At 53.5% G+C, this 21,506-nt stretch overlaps 1 protein-coding gene across 1 annotated transcript in view; it reads left to right on the forward strand.

Moving 5' to 3' along the window:
- Nucleotides 1-2,809: 2,809 nt before the first annotated feature.
- HCN4 (hyperpolarization activated cyclic nucleotide gated potassium channel 4) overlaps nt 2,810-21,506 on the forward strand; it is a 91,599-nt gene continuing 72,902 nt past the window's right edge. Inside the window, exon 1 of the mRNA XM_069025777.1 lies at nt 2,810-3,513. Coding sequence (XP_068881878.1) covers nt 2,810-3,513 — 704 coding nt within the window. The remainder of the gene's footprint in view (nt 3,514-21,506) is intronic.

A 21,506-nucleotide genomic window follows, 5' to 3' on the forward strand; every position in this document is an offset into this window, starting at 1 on the left:
CTCTGGAATGGTGCAGGGTGTGCCAGCAGCCCGGCTCAACCTTTGCTCCTCATCATTTCTTTCCTCCTGCACAAGGGATGGAGCAGAGTTCTGCTGCCGGGTGCCCTGAGGTGTTCTCCCCCTGCCTCAGGGCTGTGGGAGAATCTGATCCCTGTCCCCAAATCGGGCACAGCAATCCCAGCAAGGGCAGGGAATGGTGGGGCATTTCCAAGAGCCAGCCAGGACACCTACAGCTGAGAGGACAAACAGCCTGGTGCCTTGAGCACGTCCTTTCCTGCTCTGTCATTCCCTGGGAACATGAGGGACTACGCTTAAGAAGCTGCATCAGTTTCAGGTGTTGTGCACCTCATTAATCAAAACACATCCTTTTGGAAGGCAGCTGATTGCAGCTGAGGCACAGAAGTGCGTACACCTCAGCATCCCTAGTGCTTGCAGGAGGGAAGAAAAACGGGGAAAAGACCTTTAGTGCTCTCCCTAGCTTAGTTCACATTATCTAATCTACAGGAGCATTGGAAAAATGAGGTTTATTTCCCCAGAAAAGCTGGTTCTATTAGAAATTGTGATGAAAATAATAATAATATTAGATGATGTTTGCACTGTAGAGTATTTGGAATGAGTCACAAGCAGTCTGGCTGTGCCAGGAGGTGGGAGGAGAAGAGGAGCAGGTGAACACATGGGAGAAAGGATTCGGGAGAGAGCGAGGGAGAGGCAAACAAAGATGAGGAAGCATGTGCTGTGTGTGTGTGCTTGGTGAAGTCACTGCTGAGCAGCGTTTCCTTGCCGTGGAGCTGCAGGAACATCCTGCTGCTTTACACGGCACAGCCACCTCTGCCAGTGGCTGCTGCGAGGGAAGAGGGGAGTATTTGCTCCCGAAAGCAGAAGCACAGAGGTGAGGTGGGGATTTCCTCCCTGCCTGCCGTGGGCTTTCCTTGCCTGTGCTCAGCCTCCCTGCCTGCGCAGTTCACGTGGCTTGCTTCTCCTAGCAGGTAGGATTTGCAATGTCTGAAACAACAAACCTTCCAGAAAGCCTCGGATGCTGAATCTCGGCAAAAATATACACCAAAATCTCTCATGGTCAAACTGATTCTTAACTCCACTGGTTTCAAAGGCTTGGCACTAGGAACGATTTGAACCACTGTATCAATCTAGGAACTTTTTAAACAGAATGAACTGGCATTCCCAAAGAAGCACAGGCAGGGCTGATTGCCATCTTTTTCCCTCTTTTTCTCCAAAAAACCCCTCTCAAATATCAAAAAGGTAGGGAAACGCCTAATCGTAGCCGTTTCCCTCGCTGCCGTGGCCTCTGTTACAGGAGGTGGGTGCCTTGTGGGCAGCAGCGAGGGGTGGCAGGATTCCCGGGCGGAGCTGTTTTCCCGGGAGCAGCCTCGGCGGGGAGCCGCGGGCAGTGCTGACTCAGGAGCCCCCTGGGAAGTGGGGTTCCCCCGCCGCGGGGAGAGCCCCCGCAGCCCACACTGCCTGCGCCAGCCCAGCGCAGCCTCCCGCAGGCCGGCGGCGGAGCTCGCCCAGATGCTGCTGCCGTTCATTTGTTCGGGTTTGAGTGCCTTCTCCAGAGCCGTCCCCGCAGGAGAGCAGTAGTGCCGGTTAGCGTGGCTAACGGGGAAGCGACACAGCCAGCGAGAAAGGGTCCTTCCAAACCTCCGGGACGCTGCAGGCGGGGGCAAAGGCACCGTGTTCCCGGCAGGCAAACTTCTAGGGAACACAGGCACTCCCCGAGCCCCTGCTTTGCATGCAAGTGAGATTTTCAAGGTGAACCGCTGGTTTTCCTTTAGATTTGGGTTCTCCCCTTCCCACAAAACCCCCCGTGCCTTCACAAGCAAACCTGCCCCTAGCAGCCACACCTCCGGGCGGAGCAGGGAGCTCCCGCATCCGAGAGAAAAAGGAATATTCTCGCTCCTATTTATTTACTTTGTCATGTTTACGATGCTGCTATTTATAAGCTGGCGGCGGCCCGGCGGCCGCGGCCGCTAACGCGGGGCGGGCCCGGGTCCGGCGCTGCCCGGTGCCCGCAGCGCGGTGCCCGCAGCGCCCGGGGCGCGGTGCCCGTGGCGGCGGCAGAGCCCCGCGGTTGCCGGGCGTTGCCCCTTTAAGAAGCCCGGGTGCTGTCTCAGGTAGGCAGAGCCTGTGCGCTGTAGTCGCTCCTATGGCAACCCAATAGAATGGGATCGCTTCATGAATATTCCCAGGAGCAGGGGCTGCATGAGGAATAAGTGATGACAGTGATGTAAGCAAGCAGTGGCCGCTGCAGGTTGCAGTTCATTGTGTTATTGGCCGGCAGGTTGAGGAGTTTGAGGCTCGAGCTTCGCTTTCCGGATGATGTCTGCCCGCCGGGAGCCACGGCACATTTGCATCTCGAAGCCAACATGGCAAGGCGGCTGCTGCCGCCGCTGCCGCCCTCCCTCGCCTTCCAGCCAGAAGTGTGTGGCTCTGCTCTAGACTTCTTGCCCAGTGCTCAGCATCTGAGCAGACAGGGATTGCAGTAACACTCACCAAGGGGAGACAAGCAGCAAGTAGCCAAATCGGGACAACGGAGGAGAAGGGGGGGCTTTTTGCCTTCCCTCTTTTTTTTTTTTTTTTTCGCCTCCTTCCCTTCCCTTCTGGATGCAGAGCCTGTGTTTTGATGCAGAGCCTGTGGATGCCACAGCCCGGTAAGGAGATGACACGCCAGTCTCCGGTCCCCCGTGCCCCGTGAGCCGGGGGCAGGGGCCTGGGGGCAGTGCCGGTTCCCCTCGCTGGGCAGAGAGGGGGAGTCTCTCCCTGTCCCCGAGCAGCAGCAGCAGCGGCGGCGGCCATGGACAAGCTGCCCCCCTCCATGCGCAAGAGGCTCTACAGCCTGCCCCAGCAGATCGGACCCAAGGCGTCGATCATGGACGAGGAGGATGACAGCGACAAGGACACCCGCAGGAAAAGCATCAGGCTCAAGCCACTGCCTTCGCCCTCTGCTGGGAGCACCCGGGCCCTCGGGGGAGACCCCGGCCGAGGGGGGGACCCCGGCCTGCTGGAGACGGAGGCCGGCGGCAAGGGCGCCAAGACCAGCACCAACGGGGACTGCCGCCGCTTCAAAGGGAGCCTGTCCTCGCTCACCAGCAGGCACCTCCACGACGCGGCCGAGGAGAAGCGGCTCATCGGCGGCGAGGGGGAGCCGGCCTCTCCCGGGGAGGACAAGAGCCCCCCCGGCAGCGGGGAGCTGGAGCAGGGGCTGCCCGTGCCCCCACCGCCCGCCTCCCCCCCAGAGCCCCAGCAGCCGCCCCCCCGGGCCTGCTCCTCGACCTCCATCAAAGTGGAGGGAGCTGGAGGGTGCGACCAGATCACCCCAGATGAGGAGCAGAGGCTGGGCCAGGCCGGATTCATGCAGAGGCAGTTCGGGGCCATGCTCCAGCCGGGGGTCAACAAATTCTCCTTGAGGATGTTTGGCAGCCAGAAGGCCGTGGAGAGGGAGCAGGAAAGGGTTAAGTCTGCCGGGTTCTGGATCATCCATCCCTACAGCGACTTCAGGTACAACCCCCCCCCCTTTCCCGGCCCACTCCAAACTAGCTGGTCTGCCCCTTCCCATGCCACCTCCTGCACAGGGCACCCACCCCGACAGAACTTTCCTGGGTCATTTCCTAGTCAGAGGAGCTGGAGGACACAGCCAAGATCTGCTCCACTCAAACAAGCTGCAGGTTTCCTTTACATTTCACCTTAATTTTAGTGTCCCCACACAATTAGTAATTTTAAATTGTTTTTAAACCAGTTGTCTTTGGCTTTTTATAATGGAAAGGCTCTCTTGAAGTTCATTGTAAATGGGGAAAAACTGTTCCCACCTGATGCACAACTTAGACTAAAAGCATGGTGTCTGATCTTAACTAGTCCTACATCTCCATGGATGCTCTGCCTGATTGATGCTTCTCATTTTCACACCTCCGAGTCCTCTCCCTTCTCCTTCCCAAGAGTTAGACAGGGATGTTGCTACTGTTGCTGCTCTGCAGGCATCTTACTGCAGCATGGCTTGTCAGGAATTGGGATGTGCAGGGGATGGCAGCATTCATTAACAGGGTTCTTAACGAAGAAGGAGCCTCCTTTGCATCTGCACATCCTCATTTGCAAAATCATTTTGGATTGGGAATAGTTAACACTGACTTTACCAAAGTACTGGCTTGCTCTCACTCCACAGCAGCATTTCCGTGGAGGTTAATAAGGAAATGAGCTCGGAAACCCTGGAGCCGGTTTCTGTAAAGTCCTGCATGGCAGAGGGGCTGTGTTTGGTTATTTCTGAGCAAACTATCATCTGCTGCACAGGTGAATTGTCCTCTGCAATATGTAGGTAAAGTACTGCAATCAATAATTAATTACTGAGTGCAATCAATGGCTAGGGTTTATTGCTTCAACTTTAATTACAACGGGCTTACATCTCACATTTAAAAGCACACAGAGAAGAATATTATTCCAACATATCTTTGTCACACCAGGTGATTTTATTGAATTCTGGACTCTGCAAGGAACCGTGCTTGATTCCCAAAAATACAGTTAGCAAGATAATTGCAGGAAGGAGTTTCGGGGTGAATTTGGCCTCCCAAAGACAGGAATGACAGAAACCTCTTGACACCAGCTATTAGGGATTTAGCAAGCAGCCCACATGCTTAGCGGATTCAGCACTGGCACTGACCAGATTCCTTGATATTTGCTTGGATTAACAAATGTTATTAGAAGGCTCTGTGAGTTGGAAGACTGCACTGTCATTTAAATTCAGTGCATTCAAGTGTCCCAAGCACACAGCTGACTGAGCTTAGGAGGGTTTCCAGCAGCTACAGCGTGATACAGAGTCCTTGCGAGCACAGCCTTCCCCAATCCCACACTGGAACCAGGAGGAAATTGCCTCCCAGTGAGACTGACCAAGTAATAGCTCCTGAACACTGTGAGAATGAGCAGCTTTCAAAAGAACAAAACCAGTTTCATACTCTCAGCTGTATTTGCAGTATTTGCCATGAGTCTGGAGTTTAACTACTGTGTTTTCCTGGGTTATTCCAGCAAGGCGTGCTCTGTGTGTCGCACCCACAGGAAATTTGGGGTTTAGTCTCTGGGTTGTGTCTGGATTGATGCAAAAGCAGTGCTCAGCTTCTATATCCTTCCATCTCTGTAGTGGGTTTGTTCTCTTCCATATCTGTGTCTGTTTCCAGCCTGGCAAACTTCAGCAGCAGGAGCTGAGGTAACCACCTTGCCCAAGGTGAGATGGTCCGGAGAGTTTGGGTTTTCAAGGTTCCTACAGAACCAGTGCTTATTCCACAAGGTGCTGAGGTAACTTCTCATTCCTGAGGCGCTTGGCTATGGGGCCACTCCTGGCCTTGCCCAAAGGAATGGAGGCTGCTGGCAAGCCTTGGCTCCCCAAGCCAGATGACGCTGGCACTAAGCTGTTCGTGCATGCAGAGCTCTGGGGGTGCACGGGGGACTCCTGGTGTTAATAAAAGAACCTGCCCTGACGGAGCTGGGAATCTGTGAGGGAAGGCACGGGAGCTGGATGTCTGTACCTGGGGCACATTCCAGGTGGGCTGGTTTTCTTCTGAACTGGCGTAGCAGTCCAGCCCAGCAGCACCGGCCGTGTCCCTGCTGTCACCCTGCTGTCACCCTGCTGTCACCCTGGGCCGGGGCAGTGGGGTGAGTGTCTGGAGCCATGTGAGGAGGCCGGGAGGAGCTGGAGGCACCACTGCCTGCTCAGGGGGGGATATTTCCAGGGAGGCTTTGTTCACCCCTGTTTCTAGGTCACCTGCAGCAGGATAGGAATGGGATAGGAATGCTGCTTGGAGAACATGCGTGGGCTTCCACAGAAAGTGACCTGTGGACAGTGGCTGCCTTGAAGGGGAAGAGTGGGAGCCTTCCCACCTTCTGTTGGGGCTCTGTATTCCCTCCTTCCCTCAGCTACAGCATCTCTCTTGGAAACACCTCCCGTGAATACGGCTAACATTTTTTGACCTCTGGATTGCAGCAGATTGCACCAAAGAGCAGATCTTATCAAAATATTTGCAAGAGCTGTATCCGTGCCCCAAAGGAGGGTGTTGTGTGCTTGGGGAATTACGCAGTGCAATTCCTGACTGCTCCGTGTTCCAGCCGGGCGCGGATCCCGGAGCCTCGGGATCTTGGAGGCTCCATGATCCTGCCCTTCGCTGGCACCAGAGCTGTGCAGCAGCGTTTGCTGGTCAAGTTTCAAGTTTGGAAAGGTTTAGATGGCGAGTTTGCTGTCTGTGCCTTTGGAGAAAGCTGCCTCCCCTCTGCGAGCGAGGTGCTCTCCAGGCGGGCTCTGGTGGGGCTCCAGCCCTCGTGACTGCCGGCTCCGAGCAGCTGGAGCTGGGAAGTTTGCATGGAACACTCCAGGCCGATGCACTGCTGTGAAATGACATTGGGGAGATTCTCCGACTCCACGGAGTCGCTGCTCCTTCGTGCTCTGCTTCGAGAGGAGTTCCTGATTTAGAATAGAACAGAGGCTTTCATCATTGTCTCATTAAATTATCATTTTAGCATCTAATAGGGCTAATTCCAGTGGCAAATCTATGACCCTCCAAGAGTAAAACAAATTAATATAGATTCAGGCTCTGTTGATCTCTGCTTTTAGTCCATTGTGAGGGGAAAAGACATCAAATGACCTTTATAAAAATCAAGCTCGGTGCCCCTGAGTACTCCTGACTAATGCAGTGGGCTGGTCCTAGAAGCGCTTAAAAGGTGTCTTAGCAATTTCTAATGGAAATTAAGAATGCTGGCTCCCATTCTGAGGTGCAGATGTGTGTGCTGGCAGCTGGAGTTCATTTGCATCTGTGGTTGATTGCACATCAGTGCAGAGCCACGCTGTATTTCCTAGATCAAGATTTATCTGTGACTTTGAAAGCTCTTCCACTGGGTCGACAGAATTGTATTTTACTGCTTAGAGGAAGCATTGATCCAGTACAATTGGTTTAATAAAAAAATTCCAGACAAACAATGATCTGTCTAGTTTGTAGCTGACTGAAGCATATGGGCTGTAGCTGCTGCCCAGAATTGCTTGCAAAAAAAGTGTAGCATGCTGCTTTTAGAAAGACCTGAGAACAGATACACTATCTGAGGGCCCAAAATAGTCCCAGCAGTGGATGTAAATAGAACTGCACATTATTCACTGCCCAGTAATCTATTAACTTCCTCACAGTGGAGAGAAGCTGCTGTCTCTTTGAAAACAATGGCAAACGTTCCACTCGAGAGCAGACCCAGCTACAGATTTTAGACTTCTTCTTTTCACTGGTATTGCTTGCAATACTTGCGTGCAAACAGATCCTTTATTTCGTTTGCTTCCTCTGCCAGAGCTCCCTGGCTGCTGGGACCCTGGGGGAGGTTTCTGTGGCAGCAAAAAGCAGGTGCTCAGGTGTGAGATGTGAGGGGAAAGAACAAAATCACTGCTTCCCGTCGTGCTGCCATGTCCCTCAGCCTCCCTTCTCGGGGGGAGTAGTGGGATTTACTAATTATAGTCCTAAGAACTGAACCCAGTGGCACTGTGGGATGGAGCAGAAATGGGAGGGATGTGTGCTTGCCTTTCCCACTCTCCTGAGCAGACCTGATTTCCAGTGCCTCTCCGAGTGCTGCTCTGGCTGTGCACACTGTTCTCACTGGGAAGCTTTCCCCGTGCTTTAGAAGGGTAAACAGTTTGTGCAGAGTCCAGCAGCGCTGGCTGACTCTGGCAGCTCCCTTGGCTGGGGGTTGCTCCCTGCCCTCAGGCAATGATGCCCTTTTCTCCATCTCCTGCCCCAAGTGCTGCTCCTTGTGCTGCCCTCCCTCCATGCCCACGCCCAAACACCGATCCCAGGACTCGCCCTTTGCTCCAAGTGGGAATTCTGGGGCAGGGAAAGGGCAGGGAACAGTGGCTGTGGTGGCAGGACCTGTGCCTGGCGTTGGAATCCAGCAGGAAGTGCTGACAAGCCGGGTTTGGAGGGGCACCTCCCGGGCTTGGCTCTCTTCTCATCCCCTTTGTGGTGATGGTGTTGCCTTGGGCTAGCAGGGGGAGATTGGAGACAGATCCCACTGCCTTTGCTGCGGAGAACTTCCCGGCCAATTCCCAGGGCTGCTTGCTGGAGCAGAACCAGGGGATCCAACCAGGAGTGATGTGGAGGAGAATCCAAATGCTGCTGAACACATGGATTGGGTCTCTGCTGTCCTCAGTGGACTTTCAGTCAGGCTGCAGAGGACCCATGGCTTTGTGACCATGACCTAAGGGAATGAAACTCCTGCATCCAAACTTCCCATGCCCATAGGCAAGTCAGCCTTCGTGCTCCAGCTCACTGGTCAGGAGGCAGAGGATGAATAATCCCCACCAAACAGGCCGTGTAGGAGTACAGCTTTTTGTGTGAAACATGTTCACATGCCTGAGCTGGAAAACAGGAAGGCCTTGGTAGAGGCAGCACCTCAGTGCATCACCGGGATAAAACATTCTAGGACTATTATTATGATATTTTCACGTGGAGAAAATGAGACAAAATAACATAAATAAATACTAAAGCAAGCACTGGGATTTAACAAAGAGCTATGATTAAGAATTTTTGCAGAAACTTAAGGCAGGCCCTTCATACCAATCTCTGCCAATAGATGAAGACATTGTCTCTCCCACAGAAGCTCCTCCCTCAGTACACTCAGGGACTGCTCCTTTGGGCAAAACAATTTAACATTTTCTCCATCTCTTCTTGTAAGATAATGTATCTTATTTATTGTATCTTACTCAGATCCTGATGTGAAAAAAAAAAAGGTTCATTTTCTCTTGCTTTACAAAATACTTACTATGCTAACAGTAAGTGCTCATTTCACTTCCTGGCAGCAAGGAAATTGGGAATATCATCCCCAGGTTACAGCGAGGTGGCACAGGGCGGTGGGGATTGAGGTAGAACCACCCCCGAGGTGGGTGTGGTGGAAGCGGGAGGCCTCACACAGCATGGCCTCGGTCAGAGCTCTGCCCTGGGGGCTCTGCAGGGAACGGGCCATCCCTGGCGCTCAGAAGGGAAGGGCACAGAGCTACCGAGGGTCTGTCTGAGGAGCCATGGGTGCTGTGAGAGGACTGGGCACGTTGTGCTTTGGACCATTCCTTAGGCTGGCTCCGTGAGCAGCCAGACTGGGAAATGGGCCCATCCCACCCACCCTCTTCCCAGGCCTCTGCTGCTTGTTGGTTTGTCTGTTGTTATAGCAAAAAATAATCACTGCTGTAAACAATGACATCGTGTTCTCTCCCAACATCATCTCGGGATATTATTCCAGTTACAGTCCGGGATTGGGCTCCTTGCCTGACACTTCTGCAGGAGCTCTCTGGCAGAGGGGGAGGCTCTGGGCTCTGCTCACCTGCCCTGGCCATCACAGCCCAGCCCGCAGTTCCTTATCTCTTCCCCTGCAAACCTGCCAGGCTGGGCAAGAAACGGGCTCCTATAGAAGATCTCCTCGTGCACACGCCTGTCCCAAGCCCTCCCTCGCAGCCTGAAGGAGGCAGGAATTCTCTGGGAAGCACTGCTTTGATCCATGTCGTGACTGTAACATAGCACAGCCAAGCTCCGTCTGCTGCTTCCTACCCCGAGCTTTTGACTTTGCAGTCTGGTTTTTAATGTGGTGGTTTGTACAGTTGTTAGGCTTTTAAAAACAGCTCAGTCTCTCCCCTTGGCACAATAATATCTCTGGGTTCATTAGCAGGTGTGGAGCTTTTCAAGGCTGTGCTGCACTGTCCTCTGCTCTGAATGAAGCAGTGGCCGTAGCAGGGAGTTACAGCAAAGGAAAGACGCTGCACCGCGCTCCAGGGTTACTCCAGGCTCCACAGGAAACACTCTCTGCCTCCTGCAAACTCCCTGCTTGTGTTCTCCTCCTCACCTTCAGCCCCACTCTCTCCAACCTCTTGTCTTCCCCATCTCTCACTTGAAGTTTGTGTTTCTCATCCCCCCAGTGCCACCTCCATTTTCCAGGCTCCTTGTGGCAGGTGTCTTGTCCAGCCAGTCCTAGATCCCAGTATCCAGCTTCCTTCTCATCTGATCACTGATTTCCACCTTGTTTCCAGAAATGCCTCTCCCCCTCGCCCCTGGCAGTGTTCCAGTGTGTTGGGTTGGCATTTACTCAGTGCAGTTCCAGTCTCCATCCTTCCTTATCCTTCAGCTTTTTTTCTGGGTGGGTCTCTCCAAATCAGTTCCTTCTCCTGCTGCATATTTGTAGTTGCTGTTGTCCTTCTGACTCTTCCAACAATCTCAGTTTTCTCCATCCCCTTCCTGACTTAAGAATGGATCATTTTTCCCAGTAATTTAAAACTCTTCCAACATTATCCTTCTCCTTCTCCTTGGACACTGCCAATGTTGAGACGAAAGCTACCCATTTTCTAATATTTAAACTTGAAAGATCTCAGTCCTCCGTGATGAATCTGTCTGGAAGCACACGCCACTGCAGGAGAATGAAACAGATTTTATTTGAAGGAAAAATATGGTTTCAAGGGTAAAATCCACAGAGTCAGTGTAGGACTTTGCAGCACTATTTTAAGGAGGTAAACTTGGGGTTTTGATCCAGCGTTTTTCTGGTGAGGTAGCTGTGCTGGTGCTTTCTGTGGCACCGAGGTTTTTTCTGCTCCAGAGTCACTGCTGCTGCACTGAAATCCATTTATTTTACAGATAAAAGAGTGATCTTTGTCTGGAGATAACATAGTGTCATTTCAGCTTGAAACTGCTGAAATTTGTCTTTGTTTCTGATGTGTTATGAGCATCTCATTAGCAAGCTCATGAATCCCTCAGTTTGCTCTCAAAACCAACTATCTAAGCTCTCATCTCTGCCAGAGCAGAGATTTCCTCCTTTCTCTTATTTTTGAAAGCTGTGTTGGTGCCAAGGCAGTTATAGGTCAATTGAGTTATTGTTGGTTCTAATTGGCACTCTAACAAGCTATTAAATCAATTTACCTACAGATGAATGTCACTCAAAAAGCAAGGTGCCAGCTCCTTTTGAGAACTTCAAAAAGCCCATTTCCTCTGCTGAGTGTGAGGGAAAGGTCAGGCTGCACGGAAGTGGCTACTTGAGATTTGCCCCCGAAATGTTTGCACCACGAGCTCTGTGTCTGAACACGGGCCAGGCTGTGAGGAGGTGTGACACCATTTCCAGAACCCGAGGCCAAGAGGAAGAATTAAGAACATCACCACCTGTGACAGATCTCTTGTCCCTTCCCCAGCGTGTAACGAAGCAGGGGCTGATTTCCATGTGGCAGGATCGAGGTGCTGTCCTCCTCCTCCTCAGGTGTGTGTCCCACATGCTTTCCTGTGGCTGTGGATGCAGGTGCAGTGTCCACAACCATCTTCCAGCCCCCAGCTGGTGACATCATTGCCTTTTGGATGTCTAGAGATTCACGAGGTTTCCTCGCTTCCCTTGCAGAAGAGTCAGAGTCATTACGGTGAGCAGGGTTGATTTAAGTTCCTTTCTGCGACGTTTGGATGACCTCTCCCCACAGCAGCACTCCAGAGCTCGTCCCCACAGCCCCGAGCACTCCCTGGTGGGGTGGCTGTAACCCTGCCTCTGCCGAGCCTGCAGGGGTGGCTGTAACCCTGCCTCTGCCGAGCCTGCAGGGCAGCACCAGGGCTCTCTCGCAGCAGCGCTGCACGTTCAGAACGCACGCTGCTCTCCAGGACAAGCGGTGAGGAGTGCTCAGGTGCCCGTGGGTGGGCTGGGGTGTGGTGAGGCACAGGGCAGAGCAGGACGCAGCTTGGCTCCGTGCAGCTCTGCAGTGCTGACAGCACCAAACCTGGGGTTGTCAGCAGGCACGGCACTCACAGCTCCAGAAACACAGCAGACGGAGCAGATGTGTCCTGGGCTAACAAGGTACTCTTAAGAGAGACCCGTTCCTGCCCTTTTCCCATGCTGAATGCTCTGCTAGCTGGGAAGTCCCTTTCCAAACTGGAATTATTCACTGTGTGCAGTATCAGACGTGGTCACGCCGTGGCTGGTGTTAGCACCAGGCTGGAGGGAAACCAGGCTCTTATCTCCCGAGGAGACGCTGCAGGCAGCAGGGGAAGACAGTGCCGTGAGAGCAAAGCAGATGAGCATCCAAGGGGGAATTCCAAGGTCAGCTTGAGGGCCCACCACTTCCACAGTCCAGGGGCAAGGCAGCTTCCCCAGCCATGCACGAGAGCTAATCTCATTTGTGGTGACTCGTCCAAATGTGCTAATTAAGGATTTAACCCTCGGCCTCTTTGGATGGAGAGCTTGTCTGCGTGTGCGCATCCATTGTTCCAGACTCAGAGGCAGGAGAGGAGCTGCAGGTTGCCTCCTGGCTCCAGCGTAGGAGCTCTAACTCCTGGTTTTTGATTGTCACAGCTGTGCTCAGGGTGTTTGTGAGTGCCAGGCAATCAGGAGCTGTGCAGGGAGTAACCACTCAGCCCTGTCACAGCTCCAGCGGGACTGGGAGCACAGGAACTCTGCTGGGACTCGCTTGTCCTGCTCCTCGTCAGAACCTGGCCACTGTTACAGCCTGATCCTCCTTCCACCTGAGCACGGGGAGGGCATGGAAAACCCTGGGGAGGTGCCTTTGGATGTGCTGGGTGTGGGAAAGCAACGTCTGGCGATTATCAGCGCTTGGGAGGAGATAACAGCTGCATTCCAGAGACTGGGGGACTCCAGTTCACAAATCCTTTCCTTCCCAGTGATCTCAGGGCAAGGGGCTGGCTCAGCTCAGCACTAACACCTCTCAGCAGAGCAGCTGTGCATCTCGGGGCACTGGGGGCAGGGGAGACCCTCCCTGTGCCCCCTTTGTGCCCAGTGCAGGGAGCCAGTGCAGGGACAGGCAGTGCCCACCTCACTCCTGGCATGTCCTGCACCAGCTCTCCCAACAGTCCAGGCAATAAGAGAAAAGATAATGATGCCTGGCTCGGTGCAGCTTTTTTAACAACAGCAAGCCCACTTTCATTAAGCACAGATTCTTGATGCTTGACCTTTCCCCCTTCCCTTCCAAGTTCTAATGCATGCACAAGCGATACTTCTATTAATAACAAGAGGAATATATTTTTCCATCCCTATTTTCCTGTGAATGGTGGGGAGGGCAGGAGGAGGGACCAGTCTAGACTGCAGATGATGGTCTGTTCTCCTTGATGCCCATACAAAGCACTCGTATCGTGCTCATTTAGCTGTGGATGCACTCGGAATGACAAGCAGTGCCTAGCAGACAGAAGGACAAGCTGGAAGGGATGTCAGGCACACAGGTTGGACCTGTGAGCCATCCTGAACTGAATTCTCCATGCCTTCATTTCTCCAGCTTTAAAAAAAGGGGTGATGGTGCTGCCAGGGGCTGTGGAAGATGATAGGGGACTCTACAATATTTTAATGTAGCAGCAGATGCCAGAGGAGGTGCCAGCAAGGGTGGGGTTGGTCTCTACCAGGCAGTTTCATAAGACATTCTTCAGGATTCTCCATTTCTGTGTAGTGCTGTAGATTTGGTCTCACCTATTGTCCACCTTTAACTGGGACCCCAAAAAGCAGTGGGTCCATATGCTGTTAGGGGATTTCTGAATCATGGGTTCCTTTGTCTTAATAAGGGAAGGGGTGACCAATACTCTCCAGTTCCATGTATGGTGCTCCATTGTCTGGCACATTTAGAACTAGGCTGGAAAAAGATAGGAAAAAAACCCTGCATGGAGAGGCAGACAAGATGGATTTTACCTTTTATGTCCATAAATGAGAATTGTGCAGCCCCTGCATGGGGCTCAGAGATGCTCTAAGAAGAAAATGTTCCACCTTTCCCTCGCCAGTCATGTGTACTGCAGGGTGTGCTACCCTTTCCTTTGGGAACGTGTGACTCCAGACTTCAGGAAACACTCCCAAACACCAGGTCTGGCACAGGAGCTGCACGGTGTCTGTCCCTGCTGTGTTGTGGCAGCTCTAGGAAGCATCCCTGAAGCTGGGTGGCTGGCAGATCTTTTGGGTGATGTGTTGTGACCCCTGGCTTTTGGTGCAAACACAAGTGTGCTCCATGCCAGCCTTGGCCAGGGCAATTCCCTGCATGTGCCGAGGCTGGGACATCCAGGCTTGTCCCACAGCTGGCAACTGCAACAAAAACCTGGGTCACAGGCGTGCTTCAGTCAAACCCAGATGTGCCCATGGCTGCTGGCTAAGCTTCTGGACAGTTCCTGGTGCTCAGTTTGTGAGACTGTTGGGGTCTCTTTTCCTTCATTCCCATGGCAGTGGGCTCCTCAGCTGTCTCTGCAGCACAGGCACTCCTCCCTCATCCCTTCCCATGGATCCCACCGGCCTCTCCTTGCCCACAGATCCTGCTGGGAAGCTGGGCCCAAGCCTTCCAAACCGGGGCAGCTCCTTCTGCAGCACGAGCAGGACTTGGGGCTGACAGTGGCAGCTGTGGGTATGGCCCAGGACTCCTGCTTTCCAACAGGGGATCTGGAAGCCTCATTTGCAAGTAAATTCACACAGCCAAATCTGCACTGCAGACAAAAAAAGATTTGCCTTGACATCATCTGCCCTGCTCTGCGCTCCGCAGTCAGTCAGGAGAGCAGAGCACAGCTCCAGCCTCTCCAGCTCAGCAGAATTAAGGCTAAGCTTCATCATGAGCTCATGCAAGCTGTTCCCACCCCCAATAATTGGCTGCTGCATGCTTTGTGTCTGTCTAGCCATTGCTGCGTGTGGGTGGGTGTGTTGTGTGTGTGTGAATGAGTCTGCTGTGGAAATCAATGCATAACATCGGGGGTGCAGCTAATGATGAAGTGCCTTGGGAGTGCTGGGGCTGGCAGCAGCGTGAGCCAGGGCTGAGCCCCTCAAACACCTGCTCAGAGATCCCTCTGCCTGCTACCACAGCATGGCCATTCCCACTTCCAGACCACCACCACCTCTGTTTTGCTCTTCCTCCCACCCTAAAGCTCTCAGAAGTGTTTCCAGTCCTGTGTTTCCCATAGCTGAGACGTAGAAGCAGGACAAAAGGCAGTGTAATTTCTCCAAAGCTCAGTCCCCCCATCAGCACAATCCTCTCTGCAGGTGAATAGGAGATGCCAGAGGTGCTGGTGTGTCCGTGGCCATGGGAGACGATGCAATCCATGAGCGTGGCTGTGGAGACACTGCTGGGTGAAGTCAGGGGTGAAACCCCCTGGGACTTGGCAGCTGTTCTGGGGCACAGCTCTCACAGGGCTGAGCTGTTCTCAAGCACTTCCTCCAGTGCAGTCACCACAGGCACACTCTCAGGAATGGCAGGCCAGCAGCCTTTCTTCCCAGCCTCCGAGATACGAGGTGCAGAGACAATCCCTGAGGGAGCTCAACAAGCTGCCTGCAGTTAGGCCCTCCCATTGCCTCAGCCTGGCCCAAAGCTTCAGGCCTTGCTTCCTCTCCACGCCCCTGTGGCCGAGATTTTTCTGGGGAAAGGGCACAAAGGGCACCTCTTTGAAGTCAGGACAGGTCAGTGGAAACTTCTGCCTGCCCCAAACTTGGATTCTAAAATCTGCAGCCCAGTTAGGGAAAAAGAATAGGGTTGGCTGTTCCTCCAGTTGTGTGGTTCAGAGTGGAGCATGGCTTTCCTACAGCTGGGCACAAGAGGAGGGCAGAGAATTCTTCACAAAAACTTTGCTTTTCCTAGGCAAAGTATGGCCCTGGCTGGCTCAGGGAGAGGAAGGGAGGATATTCCAACTAAAGGAGTTCTGTAGGAATACAAAGGACCCTGATGATAAAACCCCGTGGCTGCTGGCAGAGCACTCGTGACCTTTGCAGGCAGGCAGGTGACGCTGTGAGGAAGGGCAGTGCAGCTCGGCACTTCAGCTGTGCTCAGCCCCTGCCCTGGAGCTGCAGTGCTTCTGCTGCACTTCCCTCAGCTCAGCCTGCCGGCAGGGCCGGGTGAGATCATCCCTCCACGCACCGGGGTTCCGTGGGTGCGGGCGGGCTGGTCGGCATCGCTTGCAAATGAGGTTCATTAGCAGACATACGGAGCCAAATTCACGGGTGAGAGTGGCCCTGGGAAAGAGTTTCCCTCCTTGGAGGCACCTCAGGCCGTGTGTCCTGTCCAGGAACCCCGAATTAGCCAGGCCCTGTGCTATCACTGGGGGGTACCTGCTGGTGCTGCGCTGCTGTCGCTGATCCCACATCCCACTCCCAGCTCCGTGTTTGTTCAGTGGCTCCTCAAGGCAGGATTTAGGGAGCCTGGGGCTCTCTTGCCGCAGTGGAAGTGGTTCAGAGCCCTGAATTTTCTGCTCTTTGCCCACAGAACAGCTATTTCTGATTCAAGGATGCCTTTCCTGAAGGAGATCCCTCATTTACCATCTGCATATCTAACGAGCTAATATGGGTTTGGATACACTTGGGAGCAGAGCTGCTCTGCTCTCTGCTTGCCCTGGCCTCCAGTCAGAGACCCTCTGCTGTTCCCCACTGGAGTGCTGCTGGAGTGACTTGAGAGCTTTCCCCAGGTCCCCTCACCACTAACCCATCCTCCTCCTCCTCTTCCTCAGCCTCCCTGTGCTGTCCCGGTGCCAGGGCTCCCAGCTGGGCTGAGGCACAGCACAGACATTTCTGCTGGGATGAAAGAACAAGAGCAAAACCCTGGCTCCTGCCTTACTCTGAGCTTAAGCAGAAGGACAGGATTAACTAAAAAGAAGAAAACCACCAAAATCATGTAATCATGATGGAAGCGCTCGAGTTGCCAGCCAAATTATGTGCTATCCCAGCACATCCCTGCTGAAATCAAAGGCTGAGCCAGTGCCTGCTGCAGTGGCCTTGAAACTGGGTCCTGTGTGTGCAGAAGGAAAAGCTACAAGGGTGTTTCATGTTTTGGAGAAGAGGGCCCTTTGAGAGTGTGTTCTTCTTGGAAAAGCTGGAATTCATTGAGACACTGCTGCCATCCTCCATTCCCAAAGCAGGGCAGGGAAGAGACTTGCCTCTAGGCACCACAACCAAAGGATAAGACTTGTCTTTTCTTTTAAGGCACAAAACTTAAAAGCCTGGAATAGTCTTTTGTGGCTGTAACTCTCAGATCCCAGAGCGTGTTTAGGTTCTGTTAGGGTTTCCTCTCCCACACTCAGGACCAGAAGTAGATCTTTCTAGAAGTGCCCACCTCCCAGTTCCGTGTGCTTCTCTGGGCTCAGGCGTGAACAGAGCCTGTGCTGAGCTCCTGCCTTGAAGCATGGATTTAAAATTGAAAAGACATCCCTACACCTCATTTACACCTCATGGCATCTGCACCTTCAGTGGGCAGGGAAGGGTTTGGCTGTCACTGCCTTGGAGCAGGCTCCTGTCCTGCTGTCCCTGTGGTCACCACTGACTGTGCCAGCGTGTCCCACATCCCAAGGCTGTGGCACTTACTGTCCTAAACTCCTTACAGAGGCTGGTATTTCACATTGCCCTTGTAGCTGGTCCGAGCCTGATGCCACAGTGGAAGTACAAGCGGGCTGTTGTTATTTAGTGGGTGTCCATGGCTCTGCTATCTGCTCTGCCCCAGCTGTGTGTAGCAACAGCTTTGTCACATTCCATTGAAACAGCAGGGAGATTTATTCCCAGCTTATGGCTGGAATAGGAATATAGAGGAAAAACTCCTCGGGTTGCTCACACAGACAGAACCTGAGTGGTGCAGACATCTCAGTAACTCCCCAGTGACAGCCCTGTCCTTCCTGTCCCTGCAGTGTCCCTTTCCCAGCCTGTCCCTCTGGCAGGCTGGAGCCTCCTCGTTCTGTATTGATGGCAAATGCATCAAGCTGAATATATTTCTGAAACAACTTGTTTCTGGCAGGTTGTTCATTCTAAAAATATATTTATTTCTAATTGCTGAGCGGAATGCTTAATGAATTCTTCCTTCCCAAGAACAATTAATCAAAGAAATGATTTAGGGCTGGCGCTTGCTCCCCCAGGGCTCAATGGCTTCGTTCCATTGACTTAAATAGAGCAGGGCAAGTCCGGCCCTTAGTGGGAAAGATTTATCTGAGCAGTTTTCGTGGTGCCCATCAGTGTTTGTCTGCCTGTCCCCGGCGCTCCGTGCCCCGAGGAGCAGCAGTGCACAGCAGAGCCACAGAACTGCCCGTGTCTAGCGGGGCTTTGGGCTGCTCAGGAGGGAGGAGGCTGCAGCTGCAGCTTGCTCTGGGAGCTTTCTCCATGGGAACGTCACTGAGACGCTGCAGCATTGGATAGAGGAGAACCCTCTGGGAATCCCCACCACACCACAAATCAGAGAATTTGCAGCGTGTCCTGGAAAGAGCAGGAGAGCTCCAGCAACAGCGCAGGTCGTGGCAAAGGGCGGGGAGGTGCTCGGTGGGAGTGCCTGGATCCCCAGCACATGCTCCTGTCCAGGAGTGTGTGTAGCACACCACACAGGCAGGTGAAAAGCCAGATTTCCTCCTACCAGTGTGACAGGAGGGGAAAGGCCGTAAATGTCCTGAGTGTGACCATGGAATTCTTTCCATTGTGCATAACTGTGACTGGAAGCATCCTCTGTGGGCAGCTGTGTGTGACACTGTCCTTGCTGGGGACAGTGTATTTTACACGTCCACTGCCTGAGTGTTTCATTCTCCTGTCTCAGGGCGTGCCCCAAGCCCTCCTCGTTTTCCCTCAGTCTCGTGCTGCCCCTCAGTTTCTGCTGGGTTTCCTCGTTTCAGTCAGCCCAGTGCAGGGACATCTGGGGGATGGGAACACTTCCTCAGAACTGGAAGGGGCTTTGGAGCCTGGAGGCTTCTTGCATGAGGATCTGAAGCTGAGAGCTGAGTGCCCTTCGGGCACTGGGTTGGATGTCAGAATTCCTGGTCTCTGCTCTCCGTTCTGCTGAGGCAGTGAGGCCCTCTGGAATATCTGCCCCTCCGTGCCTCAGTTTCTCCAGCTGGCAGATGCTGGTGGGGAGACTCAGCCACCTGCCCTAAAAAGCTTTGAGGTCAAAAGGGAACCAATCTCTGGGGAGCTCCTCAGAGTTCCAGTACAGGCAGTAATTAATTCAGCAGCCATTCCAGAGGGAGGGATAGTGGATTCACGTGGATGCCTTAGGTAAGCACAGCCTCAGTACAGTATGTTTCTTCTGAGACTGAAAATAATCAGAAGCAATTGGACTTTTTTTTTTTTTTCCTAACTGCTGCATTTTTAGAAGGTGATTCATCTCTCATCTGGGGTCTGGGCTACCTGAATAGCCCCAAGATCCCAGCAGCATTAGTCTTTCTGAGGATTCATTGTGCTCCATTGCAGCCCAAATAACTCATTACAAACAAGAGTCTGATGTGAGCACCAGCTGGGCAGGAGAGGCACTTTGTGCATTGGAAGCTGAAGTGCACACAGCCAGTGCCTGCTTACCTTCTCAGGTGCCTCACTCCTTCCATCCCACTCCGTTCCCCTCTCAGGTACCTCACTCCTTCCATCCCCCTCTGTTCCTTTCTCAGGTGCCTCACTCCTTCCATCCCACTCCGTTCCCTTTCCAGGTGCCTCACTCCTTCCATCCCACTCCGTTCCCCTCTCAGGTACCTCACTCCTTCCATCCCACTCCGTTCCCTTTCCAGGTGCCTCACTCCTTCCATCCCACTCCGTTCCCCTCTCAGGTACCTCACTCCTTCCATCCCACTCCGTTCCCTTTCCAGGTACCTCACTCCTTCCATCCCACTCCGTTCCCTTTCCAGGTGCCTCACTCCTTCCATCCCACTCCGTTCCCCTCTCAGGTACCTCACTCCTTCCATCCCACTCCGTTCCCTTTCCAGGTGCCTCACTCCTTCCATCCCACTCCATTCCCCATGGGAAGAGCCCCTGGCTGGCACTGGGTGCTCAACCTTGTCTGGAACAGTGTTCCCAGCAGGAACATTTCCCACCAGGGCTAAAGCAAGGATGTAAAACAGTGAGGATTCCCATAAATTAATAAGGATCACGCAGAGCTGAAGGTCCAAAGCACACCATAATATGTGCTCCATCCATCCCAATCCATGCTCCTCACACATTGCTCCTTTGGCACTGCCTCCACAGCTTGAGCCATATTCACCAGGTACAGCAGATCCACACTAAGGATCTGGCCGTCCCTGCTGGCCAGCGTGTTTTAACCCCAGAGCAACACCTGGGAAAGGAGGGATTTGCCTGGGAGTGCCCCCGTCCTCCCCGTGGGTGCCCCTCAGCGCTGTGCTGAGCTGTCCTTGCCAGGGGTGGCAGCCACACGCAGCCAGCACCTGCTGTCCCTCCGGCTTTCCCCATCCTCGCTGAACACGTGCTTTAGGGTGTTTGGAACCTTTGGAGGGAGGCAGCTCTGACTATGATCATTCCAGCAGACCATTGGAAAACCCCAAACTGCTTTCTATCACCTCTTCCTGGCAGCTTCCAGCATTCCCGTGCTGCCATTAAGCAGGAGAGAGGTCGGACTTTTGTCCCTGTCCCATCTGGCACCGCCAGGGCTCCCACAGCAGGAATGTGTGCACGGTGCTGAGGTCTGGCAGATGCTGTTGCCTCTCTCAGACATAAATCCTGGGCACTGTGGAAGCTGGAGAGAGACTCTGAGAGAGCACGTGTGCCTGGGAGCAGAGCTGGAGTAAATCATGCAGCTGAACAGCAGCTTCAGGTGTGATCCATCCTCGGGCACAGGGAGCTCTCCCTGTGCTTTTTGGGCTTTCCTTGAGGGGTGGCTGGCTGTGACCAGCCCAGGGCACAGCTGGGCACACACAGAGATGTTGTACCGGGGTGGTGACCTGTGGGGTGGCTCTCCTGGTGCTGCATGCCTCAAAGGCTATGGCAGGTATCCCAAACCTGGGCTCTGCAGCCTCAAGAGAGCCCGGAAGTTGGAATAATCCCAGAATCCCAGAATGGTTTGGCTTGGAAAGGGCCTTAAAGCTCATCCCATTCCACCCCCTGCCATGGGCAGGGACACCTTCCACTGTCCCAGGTGACTCCAAGCCCCAATGTCCAGCCTGGCCTTGGGCAGTGCCAGGGATCCAGGGGCAGCCACAGCTGCTCTGGGCACTCTGTGCCAGGGCCTCAGCAGCCTCACAGGGAACAATTCCTTCCCAGTATCCCATCCAACTGTGCCCTCTGGCAGTGGGAAGCCATTAAGGGACCCCAGTTTCCTTTGGGGACTCTGGAGCTGTGAGTCCCAGCCCACCGGAGCTGGGGCACAGCAATGCCCAGAGGAGCCCTTTCAGTGTTTCGGGTGGTGGGAAGCCGTGTTCCCAGCTGGCAGATGACTGAGCTGGGTGTGTCACTCCTTGGGGACAGCCGCAGGGTATGAGGGCATGAGTATGTCAGCACAAGGCAAACCAGCAGCTCTCAGAAAGCACTGCAGTGTCCCCTCCACACCCCCACTCCCAAACTGTGATTCTTACCTACTTGTGTGACTCATGTAATTTCTCTGCCTTATTTTAGTGCTTAATGTTAGGAAATTTGGCTTCCTAGTGGCGAGAGTGACATCCTCAGGTCACATAAACCCGTATTATGTCAAGACAGACACGTCAACACAAACCAGTTAAGAAGGCAGCCTGTCATCCCTGTGACTTCCCAAGGAGATGAGTGTGGAAGGTCCCTGCTGTCGGTGTCGTGTGTCCTGTGCCACCCTTGGAGCAGCTCTGAACCGACAGACATCCCCAGGA

This window comes from Aphelocoma coerulescens, chromosome 10, assembly GCF_041296385.1.
Source record: "Aphelocoma coerulescens isolate FSJ_1873_10779 chromosome 10, UR_Acoe_1.0, whole genome shotgun sequence".
NCBI classification, from domain to species: domain Eukaryota; kingdom Metazoa; phylum Chordata; class Aves; order Passeriformes; family Corvidae; genus Aphelocoma; species Aphelocoma coerulescens.